The 13,786-nt window shown below is 45.6% G+C and overlaps 1 protein-coding gene across 1 annotated transcript in view; it reads right to left on the bottom strand.

The window, feature by feature from the left end:
• LOC118018146 (hexokinase HKDC1) overlaps positions 1-8,487 on the bottom strand; it is a 43,037-nt gene extending 34,550 nt beyond the window's left edge. Inside the window, exons 1-2 of the mRNA XM_035016609.1 lie at positions 8,425-8,487; positions 2,980-3,142 (exon numbers count right to left, since the gene is read on the bottom strand). Of these exons, the coding sequence (XP_034872500.1) occupies positions 2,980-3,142; positions 8,425-8,487 (226 nt within the window). The remainder of the gene's footprint in view (positions 1-2,979; positions 3,143-8,424) is intronic.
• Positions 8,488-13,786: the final 5,299 nt, after the last annotated feature.

Below are 13,786 nucleotides of genomic sequence, written 5' to 3'. Positions count from 1 at the left end.
ATCATGTTTACACCTGAAACTAATATAATGTTATGTCAATTATATCTCCATAAAAAAATTCTTTTAAATAATAAAAAGATATCGATCCGCCTCTGTAGATAATCCTCCTGTGACCTTTCAGGGGCTCCAAGGTTTCCTTCTCCTCATCCGTCCCCAGGGCAAATGCCCCAGCTCCTTCCCATTCCCTAGTGCAGCGTCTCCCAAAGATGCACAGTGACTGACTGTGTCGATTCCTAGAGATTCAGGAAACCATATGTTTAGGAATTGCTCCAAGTGAGTCTTATACTAGGGGGAGAGCAGGGGACCCCTGTCCTAGGGCAGACCCCAGGGCCCACCAGCCGACCACATCAGGGCTCCCTGGGCTCCCCTTCAAGGCCCCCCCCTCAGTAGCAGCAGCTGGAGTTGGGCCTCCAGAACCAGAGACCCCCTCACAAGCACGCGATGGGCACCTCCGGTCCCCCTTCCCTGTGGCTGCTAGAGGGTAAGGCACACTTCTCAGCCACTTTGTAAGAACAGTCGATTGCAGCTCCCTGACGGAAAGGCTAGGGGGAACCTCATCTCATAGGTTTGGATGAGAGGACAGAGAGTAGGTGAACCCGGTATTTCTCTGGAAACTGCATACATTTTTGAAATGGAAGCTCCAACAGATTAGTAGCATTTGTTTGCTTTTGTTAGTGACCATGAAATTACACCACTAGCTCACAGGAACTACGGAAGACTTGGGCAATATTTTGGAAATTTTAAAGTACTCCTTCCACATGACTTCATCTGATCCTAACAGCCCTGATCTTTTTACTGATGCGGACAGGAGTGCAGTTGTCCTGGGACTTACCAAGGCCCCCTGGCTGCAGGGACCCTGGGCTCCAAGACCTCACTGCCACAGGCTCACTGGTGAGATTTATTATGTGATGAGATGTGAGATATTATGTGATGAGATTTATTATGTGAGGAGACAGTGAGGAAAGGAGGTGGTGCCTCCTGGCCTGAGGAGGGTTCTTCTAAAATTTGGTCCATTTCACTTCCAAACCTTCCTGAAGCAGCCAGGGCCAGGAAGACTCATCCAGTCCAGCATTCTCCAGACCCTCACAGTCACTTTCCCTTGCTTCTGGGGACACACCTCTGCAGGAGGAGCCAAAGCACAGGAAGCCAGGAGGACTTCGCCCTGGTGCCCCCTCCCCCCGACACACCCATGACTCAGGTGCTTACTCTGAATGGCCCTGGATGACCTGTCAAGGACCACAGTCCCTCGGCACTCTCATAGAGCAGTGTCTGGAACTCAAGCAGATTTCAACTCAAGCAAATTTCAAAGCAAGACTGTCTCTGTCCAAAGCTTATGTCCCTCCAGGGTGGACATAGCCCACCCCGTCACGCACCCACCATTGAGGGAAGAGGCCTCCCCCATCACAGTTCCCGGGGACCTCTTGAATGGTAGAAGCTATTTTGACCCCGTCATTGGCCCAGAGGGGCCCAGAACCTGGCTGATCTAATCAAAGTCCCTGAGAGCTCCCCAGACTTCAGCCCCTGCTCCTTCAAGGGCCCCAAAGCCCCCACTGGAGCTTGGTCAGAGCACTGGGACTCTGACATTGGTCCTCCATGCTCTCATCTGACCTGGGCATAACAGTTACACTTCAGGGTTCTTATGGGGATTATGTGAGAAAGTGAGTTCCTAACACCCCTGACCACAGAAGGTGCCTTGCAGATTCCACTTCCTGTCCCTCCTCTTGCTCTGCCCAGAGGCTGAGAATGGAGGAGTTGGATGGAACCTCCTGGATTCCATCCATAAAGGTCTCTAGGCTGTGGTCAGGAAAGTAATAGTTCCCCAAAGATGTCCACATCCTAATTCCCAGATCCATGAATATGTTAGTTAACATGGCAAGGAAAATTAGGTTACAGATGGAATTGAAATTGCTCATCAGTTGACCCTGACATTAAGAGATTATCCTGGATTATTTGGGTATGCCTAATGTACTCACAAAGTCTTTAAATGTGGAAGAGGGAAGCAGAAGGGTCAGAGTCAGAGGGAAATTTAAAGATGCTATCTGGCTGGTTTGGAGATAAAAAGGGGCATGAGCCAAGGAATACAGGTGGCCTCTGGAAGCTGGAAAACACAAGGCAAGAGATTCTACCCTAGAGCTTCCAGAAGGAATGCAGCCCTGCTGACACCGTGATTATAGCCCCGTGAGACCCATTTCAAACTTCTGACCTTCAGGACTGTGAGAGAATAAATTTGTGTGATTTTAAGCTGCTAAGTTTATGGTAACTTATTACAGCAACAATAGAAAACAAATACAGAGGCCAACTCTCTCATTTCACAGATAAAGAAACTAAAGCTAAACATTTTGCCAAAGATCACTGAGAAATGTCAGAGCTGGGCCTAGAGCCCAGGTTTCTTGAATTATCGTTACTCTTCCTTCCACCACATCATGTTGTCTTCCCTTACTTACTATCTTGGGCCTAGAATCTAGGAACTTAGGCATGAAATACCACTTATTATCCATTTGGCAAATATTTCAGGGCCTAGTAGGCATCAAGCACCATGCTAGGTGCTCAGAACACCGTGGTGAAGAAGACACAGGCCCCGTCCTCATGGAGCATCAGCCCAGTAGGGAAACTCGCACACAGCAGGTGTCAGGACAAGCACCTAACCCAGCATGGGAAAGCCTCCTACGTGGAGGTGGTGACCTCTACCCTGAGATTGAAAAGCTAAGTTGGTGTTCATGAGGGGAAGAAGGTTGGGATGCTCCAGCAAGTAAACAGACAAAATGTGTGGGGCCAAGGTGCACAGAGAAAAAGCAGAGTACATTTGAACTTTGGTTCAAAACTTTTGGTACTGAATGGACTGAAGCATAGAGAGTTTGGGAAGAGTATGCACAGAAGGTGGGAGTGATAAGCCAGGGTACAGGAGCAGACTCCAGGTACCCATCAGCCAAGAAGAAAGCAGGGAGATCAGGGTCCCTGGCAGCCCCTAGCCCCACTCACCTGAGCCATCTGGAATGGCCCTGACAAAGGTGGGCAGCATCTTCACAGATGCTGTGGGGTTGGTGTCCTTCCCCAGGCCCTTCTGCATTTCAGCCTGGAAGCGAGCCATGATGTCCAAAAGGGTCTCATCGGAGAGCCGCATGTGATACAGGAACCTGTCCACCTGCAACAGACGCCAGGGTGACCAGGGATGCCTGCTGCGGGGTTGGGGGGGGAGGCAGGTTGTGCTCCAGTCAAGGTTGTAAATTCCCACTCCCATCACAAAGCTATTTTTCTGACTCTGGGGATAGCTTCATGATGTGGAATCCCAAAGATTCCTTGCCTGACTCCTCACCAAGCTGGAGACAAGGTGGGGAGTTGGAAGAATAGAATGGAATGGAAGGTTGGGAGATAGGAATTTATTCCTCTGAAGGGCAAGCTCTCAGGAAGAAAGGATTCTCCCATTTTTCTGATGGGGCAATAGAGGGGGCAAAAGCGACAAGGATTCAGGGTTTCTAATTCCTAGTTCAGGGACTGCACCATTGTCCCATTGCCTCTCCACTGCAAAAGACTAGCTAGAGCTTGAACCTTAAATTCCTAAGCATAGAACCTTTCTTTTCCAATGATGACCGTATATACCCCAAATTGTTTCCGTTTGTTTATGGGCTGCTAGGAAGCTCAGAGCTAAATACAGTTTCCAACAGCAATCTGTAAATTCTAGTTCTTTAAATTTTCATTCTGTTTTTAACTGAGGTTGTTTTAATTAAGATGAAGTTTAATTTTGGGCGCCTGGGTGGCTCAGTCATTAAGCGTCTGCCTTCAGCTCAGGTCATGATCCCAGGGTCCTGGGATCGAGTCCCACATCGGGCTCCCTGCTCAGCGGGAAGCCTGCTTCTCCCTCTCCCACTCCCTCTGCTTGTGTTCCTGTTCTCGCTGTCTCTCTCTGTCATATAAATAAATAAAATCTTTAAAAAAAAAAAAAAAGATGAAGTTTAATTTTTAAAGCCAGCTCAAACTGCTGCTGGAAATGGGTGGATGGACACTCAAGTAACCAGGAAATTGGGGCAAAGGACCACTGCCCTAATGGAGGGAATTTATAAAAATCACTACGGCTAGATGAACCATGAGAGATGATGGACTCTGAAAAACAAACTGAGGGTTCTAGAGGGGAGGGGGCTGGGAGGATGGGTTAGCCTGGTGATGGGTATTAAAGAGGGCACGTTCTGCATGGAGCACTGGGTGTTATGCACAAGCAATGAATCATGGAACACTACATCAAAACTAATGTATGCATGTAATGTATGGTGATTAACATAACAAAAAAAATTTTTAAAAATAAAAGCAGACACAATAATAAATAAATAAATAAATAAATAAATAAATATCACTATGGCTATGCTCAGTCCACTTGAAGGTACTGTGTCGTATCAGAAATGGCAGAACAGCGTCCTCCTTATGCTAATGCTAATCATTTGGAGTGGCAGCCTGGATTCCCAGGCTCGTTGGAATGGATTATTGAGGGGCACAGAAGTAGGGACAGTGGCATAGATGCCCTGTATTTGCCCCTCCTGCTTTATACACATACTGAGCAGCCTCTCTACCCATCCAGGTCACAAGAAGACTTGATCCCAGCACATTCCTGGAGGAGTCACTCTCCCACACTTTCCTCTAAAGCTAAGAACATCTGCAGGAGTCTACAGAGTGCTTTCACATACATCCCCTCATTTAATCTCCCTGCCATTGCTTTGAGGCAGCCCGGTGAGGCCAGAGTTCTTGCTTCTGACTGAGAGGTAAGGACCCCAAGGCTCAGAGCCATGATGCAGCAGTGGGACAGCTGGGGGTGAGGGGCGCCCTGGGCCTGGAATGCCGTCTCCATACTTCTTGCCCCACCGCCTGGTTTTGCTTCACAACTGCATGCAGGACGCAGGAGTCCAACAGAGACATTACACCAAAAGGGCAAGGGTTACCTGACCTATATCACAGGACAGGTGCCTAGCCATAAGCCAGGCCCAGTTGGCAGGCATCCCAGCTCAATCTAGGGCCAATCTGGAGACCCAAGGCAGTGAAATGACCCAGGACTCCAGGGATTCGGGGGCCACAGAGAGTCCAGAAAACCGTCGGAGAGCCATTAACAAAAAAAGGACAATTGGGCTTTCAGTGCATTTGAAGAGATAGGAGGGAACCAGGTCATGCTTCATTAAGGGCTTCCTGTGCACCCTGAGTCTGTTTACGACTAATTGGTTGGCACAGCTACAAACACGGAGCAACCCGATGGAAGGGACGTGACCCAAGTAATTGGGACTTGGGGAAGGGTGAGATGTGCTACACAGCCCCAGAGCATAAAGAACTTCTCCAGCATCCCCAGTGTCCTCCCTCCCGTAGAAGGATGGTTTTGAGGCCCTGCTCGGGTCGTTTGTCAGCTATAGTTTAACAGAGTCATTCAGAACTTTGGGTTCCTGCTCCCGCTGTTTCACTAAGTTAAAGTCATGATAGACAGAATGTCCACCTAGCAAGTTTCTTGTTTATTCTCCGTACCTCCCACAGGCCCTGGTACAGTAGCTAGAAGGGAAGAATGAAACACATGTTGGGGCCAAAAAAAGCTCTATTTTAAATCCAAACAGGTGATCTGGGGTCTTTGTAGCCAGGCACATTCTTTGCAGACACTAAGGGAGGGTGTTTGAGCTGCAGAAAACCAAGCGCACTTTTGGAAAGACTCTGAAACCATAAAACAGGACATCTTCTAAACAAAAGAGCCAACGAGCAGCACATTTAACATAGGAAGAACAAAATTCAAAACTGTAAGCTCAGACCTGCTGAATGACAGAATGTGGGGGCCAGAAGTGACTTTGGAGATCACTTAGTCCAAAGGTCCCATATGAATTGAGAGTCATAAAAAGTTTCACCTCTTTGACCCAGTGATTTCAGTTCTGGAAATCTAACCTTATAATAATCCCAAAGATGGAGAACATTAAACACATTCCTATGTTTTTCAAAGCAATATCTTAATTGTTAAAAAATGTTTTTGAAAGTAGCCGAGTTACGATGAGCACTGGATGCTGTATGTAAGTGATGAATCCATGAATTCTACTCCTAAAGCCAATATTGCACTATATGTTAACTGACTAGAATTTAAATAAAAATTGGGGGGAAAAAAGGTAGCCGAAGAGAGAAAAGTTTGAATTATAGTATATCCAACTGGATTGCATATTGGAAGACATTAGAATGATAATTATGAAGAAATGGGAGAAATGTACATAAGTGGTTACAATATAATAATAAGTGAAGGAGACAAGATTTAGAATTGTAGGTATGATATAACTGTAGAAACATACTATAAGGGCTTCCACAGGGTAAATCTGACAGTGTTTGTGAGGGGGATGGGATTAAAGGTAACATTTCCCCTTTTCGTAATGTTGACTTACTCAACTGTAAAAAGTACACATTGAAAACCTAGCCAGTCCTTCTCTTATGAGTGAACAATCTGTAGGTCAGTGACCAGACTCAGCCCAATGTTATCAATAGGTCAAATAATGTCAATATACTGAATTGGAAAGGAAGCTACCAGAGTGGTTTCTCCTTTCTTCTTCCTTCCTTCCTCCCTCCCTGCCGCTTTCTTCCCGTTTTATTTTGTTTTGTCTTTGTTTGAATGTTGGTGTAGGGAAATGTAAAAAAAAAATTTTCCAGGGTCTGAATAGTAACCCTCACGGCAAATATGGCCCAGGATCCTGACAACTCTGGAAGCAGGAAGCATGGAAACTAAGGAGGGGATGGGCTACCTGACCCGGGAGAGAGAAAGGTCTGTTGTGCCTTTTGACCAGGTGTGTTTTCACCACATGAAGGAGTGCATGAGCCCGTGTTCTCAGAACCTGTGAGTCATCCAGCAGCCCATAAACCAGACGCCCATCCTATCTCAGTCACCTGTTGCTTCAGGTGGCTATGTGGTGCTCCTGGCTTTCCCGACTCCGCTCACTCTTCAGCTTTCTTGAAGGGGTGAGGGAAGGGTCAACTTCAGGCCTTGAAAAAGGCTGACCCTCCTCCCAGACGACCTGGAACGAATCAGTGGAGGTTGCATAACCTCCCTCCTGAGCCTGCACCGTTCCTGATTCTAGGATGTAACAAAAGGCCTAAGAAAATGAAACGAATTTGCAGAACCAAATGTAAAGTTTCCAAAGGCTCCCCTTTGGAGTTTAGACAGACACCGTGCAGTTTTCCTCCTTACTAAGCAGGTAAGAACAGAAAGTGAATCCTTGGGCGCCTGGGTGGCTCAGTTGGTTGAGCGACTGCCTTCAGCTCAGGTCATGATCCTGGAGTCCCGGGATCGAGTCCCACATCGGGCTCTCTGCTCAGCAGGGACTCTGCTTCTCCCTCTGACTCTCCCCCCTCTCATGTGCTTTCTCTCTCATTCTGTCTCTCAAATAAATAAATAAAATCTTAAAAAAAAAAAAAAAGAAAGTGAATCCTTCAGCAGTGCTGTGTAGGACTTTTCTACCTCCTTAAGAAGCCAGGAGAGGACTCTGTGAATCTAATCAATAAATGAAAATTAAGACAGCCTAAATCAGACTGCTTTATAATATTTTAAGATTTGCTATAACTACTAACCCAAATCTCTAATGAACAGAATTCCGTGCAGGTTTCTCCCAGCAAGCACATGAGGGCTGTTACAAGGCCACGCTCTCTCTCTCTGTTCAAAAAGCCAGGAGGCATTGTGGCACAATGGAAAGAATGCTAGGGGAGTCAGAGACTTGGGTTTAATCTTCACTCCACTTGAAATACTTGGGTGACCTTGGCTAAGTCTGCCTGCTGAGAGGGCTTCTATTATCTCTAAGTTGAGAGACACCAGCACCCAGGGAGTGGCTAGCGGGGCAGGCTGGGCTCATGCCAGGCCTCCCGGAGACAATGCCGATGGGCTCCAGTTGAGGCTTGGCAACTGTTAAGCAGCCTACCTTGGAACGTATTTTGTGCAGAGGTTTCTTGAGCAAAGTGACAAACTAATGCACACCAGTAACAGCACATCTTTGGCAAACAGCACATGCCAATAATAAATAGTTCAATTATTGTACATTAAAACCCACACCCCTCTTAGTTCCCATGCTTATATTCCTTCAAGCACATGAAGAATCATGTGATTACTTTAAAAGTTCTCAAAATTTCTCTCCCCTCCTTTGTAGCCTCTCCTCCCAAATACCCCTTATATCAAACACAATCATCTTCAACCTTTCTGAAGACTCTCATCCCCTCCCATCCCGTATCTACCAGGAAGTGCCAAGTGAAATGCAAGGCTCGGAACAATGTGTAATGTCCAGCCTGTGGAGGATTCACTTCCTCCCCCACTCCCATGAGCTCTTTACTGGTCCTCTGCTCCCTGTGTCTTTTCTAATAAGCTTTCTTAAATCCTTTTGGATGCAGGCACAGTATCAATTAGTTCTGTCAGTGAAGAATGAATCTCTCAGCTTTGTGAGTCCTTACCTTCTTGATCTGATCCTCCTTTAGCTTGCTGCAGTAAAATGCCATCAAGTGTACTGCAAACATTTTTTCCAAGTTTGGTTTCTCTTGAGATGGGCAGAGATTTCTGTGCAGTGTTTACTCCTGCGTCTCCAGAGAGCTGCCCACTTCCAGTTCAGGCTGGAGGCCTCCAGGAACTAGGTGCTACAGATTAAATACTACCAGGCTGCTTAGAGTTCAATGATTAAACTTCGCCCCCTTTCTCTGGTCCCTCCCTCCAGCGTACACTTGATTGTCTAACAGGAGGCTTGGAATGGTAGCTGAAAGTTGGTGGAGGGGAGGCAGGGGATGGGTCGCCTGACTCTTTGAGAATTGGGTGCCACAAGATCTCGTTGCCAAGCAACACTCTCAAGCCAGGGCTCCACCAAGCCCACTCAGCCGAGGAAAATCTCCTGAGAAGCTGGGCATTAAACAAAGCCAACTTTCAACCAGCTGAGCTGCTCTGCAAATGTCTGGTCTCGGCCTTTTCTCTCCAATCCTTTTCTTCTCAACGCAGGGATGGAACTCCAGACTCCCTGGCCCTCTGCAGCGCTGTCTTAATTAAGACTAAACACTGCCCTGGTCAGGGAGACTTCAAGAATGTTGGGGCAAATCCCTCCCTTTGTGACAGAGCAGATCTCTTGCCTAACAGCCCATGGTAACGGAAAATAACTGATAAAAATTTATCTATTCCACAATGATAAGCCAGAAAACCTTGACTGCACAGGTGGGGACCCAGGAAAAAATATCCATGAGAGAGGATGAACTGAAGTCACGGGTGCTCACTGGAAAGCTGCTGCTGGAGAGAAAGACTGAAGTCACAGACAGGAAATGTCTCACGCCATGAAGATATCTGGTTTACTCACTCATCTCATGCATCATACTTGATGTGGGAAGGACACAGAAAGGGGCCGATGTGTGAGTACAGTACCTGCACTCTTCCCACAGTCATTGGTCAGCTAACAAAATCAATAACAATTACAGTGTTAACAAGAGCAGCTAGCAAGGATAGAGCACATACTGTTCCCATTTCATAGATGGCGAAACTGAGGCCCAAAAAGGGAAAGTGACATACTGAAAATCACAAAGTCTATAAACGGTACAGTGAGGAATCAAACCCAGGAGTTTCATTCCAGGGCCCAGCTCTTAACCGATATATAATATTGCCTCTCTTCTTCCTCTGTGCAATAGATAATCAACTGACAATTACTAATAGCAGCAGCCTTCTGTTGGGGACTGTCAAGAATTCCAATTACTTGGATAGCTAAATACAGAGATACCATTCCAAGAGGGTCCTCCCAGTGAGGGGAAATAACAAATGAAGGCATCCCTGATCATAACTTCCCAAATATTAATCAACTGCTCCTAAAATTAGCAACTGACCAGATGTGAATGCAGGTCTGCTGGGCACCCCAATGTTTCTCGCTCCTTCATAGCACCTGTTCCTCAATACAAGGGAAGAAACGTGTGTTCCCCGCTGGCTTAGCAGCCTCAGCTTTGTTTGCTTCTCTACTACACAATCTCGTGAATCCAGTGATTACCAAGCACTTGCCTCGTCAGAGAACCTTCAACTGCAGCCTCTTCGGAAGCCACTGATTCTCCAGTCAGCGCCCTTTCCCCATCCACCATATGTATGAGGCACTGCAAGTCTAGCATAAGCACTGTGTTCGATTAAAATTACTCCAGATACTTCCCTCAGACTGCTATAAAACTGTCTCCCAGATTGAGAAACCCTATCCTTTCCAATCTGTTTACCCCTCAGACTATGAACTCTCTTTTAGCTCCTTTACTTTGTCTATTATACAAGCAAACAAAGGTTAACCTTCAGTTGCTAAAACTGTTCAGTTCCCCAAACCATGTGGAATTGTTGGTATCCTGAAACAGACGAGCTCTGCCCGTGTCCGTACAGGCTGCGGATAACATCCAGGGGCAGGTCACCTGCCCATAGGTGATAACAAGACCTGTCTTAATTCCTCCTTTTAAAAAGTAACCTCTGCAGTGCAGTGTGGCACCAACTGCCATTGACTTATTCACACTTGGGACAAGAGGGTACAATGGCCAGGGGACGAAAAGACCCAGAGCCATGACCAAAGGTCTCCACAATGTCATGGCCACTTGTGCACACCAGAGAGGCAGCCTTGGGAATCTTAATCAGGCAGAGGATACCAGAGGATGTTCATCTGTTACATCATTCCGTTTCTGATGTCAGCACATCAGCATCTCCGTTCCAGGTCTGAGGGAGCCAACAAGACTGAGAAGCTTCACAATATAAGGATCACATACATTTGGAGTCATCTGGCTCAGATTTCTAAAGACAAAATAATTTGCTTATTTTACCATTCCTCATCTGATTATTCCAGTCCAACCCTTGGAATTTTTCACTCTTATTAAATTTCTATGTAGCCATTCAAGGACATCTGGGTGCGAGTCTTATAAGCACTTAGATTTTATTTAAGAATACTCATTTGAGGGTTGGCACTGCTGAGTGAGATTTTGGTTAAAGGACAGTACCAGTCTGACTCAAATCTTCCATGGAAGAAGGCAAACTCTCTATACACACCTGTTTCCCTAGAACTCTCCCTTATGGCAAGGCCTAAAGATATTATCTGCTTTCTTTAAAGTACTGAGCATGGTAGGAGGACTAGAAGTATAATAGAATTTATCCACTTATTTAGTAAACACCTGTGTAATATATACTAAGTGTCTTCAATATTAATTTTCCCAGAGCAACTATCATTTCATTCTCTCCAATTTACAGATGGAGAAACTGAGGCATGAGGCCCAACTGGTACATGGTGGAATAAATATTTGAGTGCAGGTAGTATGGCTTCAGAGTCCACGTGTTATACTGGCTCTCACTAACCTGGAAGGAAAGTACAAGGGAACGTGGGACCTAAGCTGGGAAAAGCAGCCCAAAGCCCCAGGCAACACAGTGGAGAGTGCCCATGCCCTGGGATCCCACTTTGGCTCTGCCCTCACTGAAGACAAATGCTCCAGGCTCTTATATGTAAAGGGTTCATAGCTACCCCAGCGGTCATTTTGAGAATAAAAGTAAATGAGATCACGTAAGAGAATCTATGTGGCCCACAGTGGGCGCATTAAAAGCATTTCTTTAATCTAAGCCTTCGCCTGGGGGGGATCCCTTCTTAAAATTGCTCTTTCATCTCATCCCATTTGGTCCCTTCAAATAAGAAAATGTATGCAGCCCTTTCAGTACATTCAGTAAAACAACTGCAAACCATTAGAAGGTACCAGTTCCATTTACTGGAATTACTGGAATAATTAGGAATTTTATAAATATTCTATTACTGTTACTAAAGAAAATAATCTTGAATTCTGTTCCATATTCTTTTTCATGATAAATCCAAAACTAAGTTGTCCAAAATATAAATCAGTCTAACCTGCTGGCATTCCGCTTGCTGCGAAAGAGTAAGAGAGTGTGTAAGAGAGCAAACTTCCATACAAGAAAGTCAATGTAGAAACTTCCAAACCCTGCCAACAGTTACAGTTACTATGGTGTCTCTATGGGAGCAACCACAAATGAAGCAGAAATGTTAACTTCAGCAAGTTTCAAAAGAATGCTACTGATCATTTTTTATATGTTTATTCCTGACCAAGAGAGGACTGGGAATGCTCATGAAGAAATTAATTGCACACAATTATTTTTATCACAGCTACATTAAGAGCTGTATTTGCAAAATACATATCAAGGAGAAACAAGTCATACAAAGAAATGCAATTCATGTGGCTTTAACATTTTTCACAGTAGTTACAATCTCAATTGCACAAAATAGCAAACTTCTAAAAGCAAACAGGACTCTAGTTAAACATGGGGTAAACCCCAAGGCAAAGAGAAATGAAACAGTGAGTAATAAGAGATCTTAACATAATTTTGGAAGACAGAAAGCTGACAGAGACTAGCTTAGCAGAGGAAACACTGAAACACTGCAGAGAGTGATTTTGCTGAGAAATGAGCAATGACATTTTTAACTTTAGAAATGCTCAGGAATGGGAGGCCCTGGTTCCTTGGAAGAGCAAGAGGCAAGACACAGAACCAAAAATGGGAGATTGGCCACAAGTGTATATAAAAAAAGCAGACACCAGGTGTGCTACTCCACCTAGAGTAATGGGTGACCGACCAACCACCAGCCTTACCAGAGAGCTGGGGCTTTTATTCTCTGGAGAGATTGAACCCCAAAGCCTCTGGACTTGGGACCACCAGGCACCATGAGCAGTGGGAGTGAGGCACAAGACTGAAAATATGGCCACCAAATGAAACCCTCAAACTGAGCAAGGAGACCCCAAACCACTTTTTTTTCTGTCCAGTTTCTGCCAGCAGACATCTATCTGTAAACATCCCTTTCTCCCTCACTGGGAGGAGTCGGGGGATTCAGCTTTTCCTCTGGCCTTAGATGTGGAAAAGGCAAAATTATAAAGACAGTGAGCAGATCAGTGGTTGTCAGGGGGTTGAAGAAGAGGATTAAGTAAGTGAAGCACAGGGGAGTTTTTAGGGCAAGGAAACTGTTCTGCATGATGCTGTAACAGTAAATACATAACACAAGATGTCTGCCAAAACCCACAGAACTTTATAGCACAAAGAATGAATTTAATGTATGTGAATTTAAGAAAATACTTAGGAGATCATGGGTGCAATGTAGACTGACAAAAGACTCTAACTGTATTAGAAAGGTGTGAGATAGCCTTACTGAAGGGAATGGGGAGAAAAGATGCTGACCTGACCAACAGCAAAAGGAACTATACCCAAGGAACTGGAGCCTGGGAAGAGTGAGATGTACTACACACACGGGAACTAAACTTGCTCCTTTTTTTACTCCAGGGCTCCTGAGACCTGCCCCTGAACCTATTGCTCATATTTGCTCAGCCCCAGAGGACAGAGAACTTCTCCAGCATCCCCAGTGTCATCCCTCCCGTAGAAGGATGGTTTTGAGGCCCTGCTCGGGTCATTTGCCAGGTACAGTTTAAGAGAGTCATTCAGAACTTTGGGTTCCTGCTCCTGCTGTTTCACTAAGTTAAAGTCATGACAGAAAGAATGTCTACCTAGCAAGTTTGTTGTTTATTCTCCGTACCTCCCACAGGCCCTGGTACAGTAGCTAGAGAAGTAAGGGTGCTGTGCTCTGGTTGCTAAAGCTGTTTCCCCTGGGAGCACAGCTGAACTATTCTGAAGCCACTATACATGGACACTGGAATCGGATCATTAAATGGAGGCAGGCTGGCAGGAGGTGGTTTTCTTACTGTTGTAGTGGGAGGTTACTGACAAGCAAGGGAGAAGGCTACTGTGATCCATGTTACTGGAGTACAATTGAAGAAATCAGTATAAACTCGTGAT

The sequence above is a fragment of the Mirounga leonina genome, unplaced genomic scaffold, assembly GCF_011800145.1.
Source record: "Mirounga leonina isolate KUSES-001 unplaced genomic scaffold, KU_Mleo_1.0 Mir_106, whole genome shotgun sequence".
NCBI classification, from domain to species: Eukaryota; Metazoa; Chordata; class Mammalia; order Carnivora; family Phocidae; genus Mirounga; species Mirounga leonina.
This window is presented reverse-complemented; position numbering and strand designations above follow the sequence as displayed.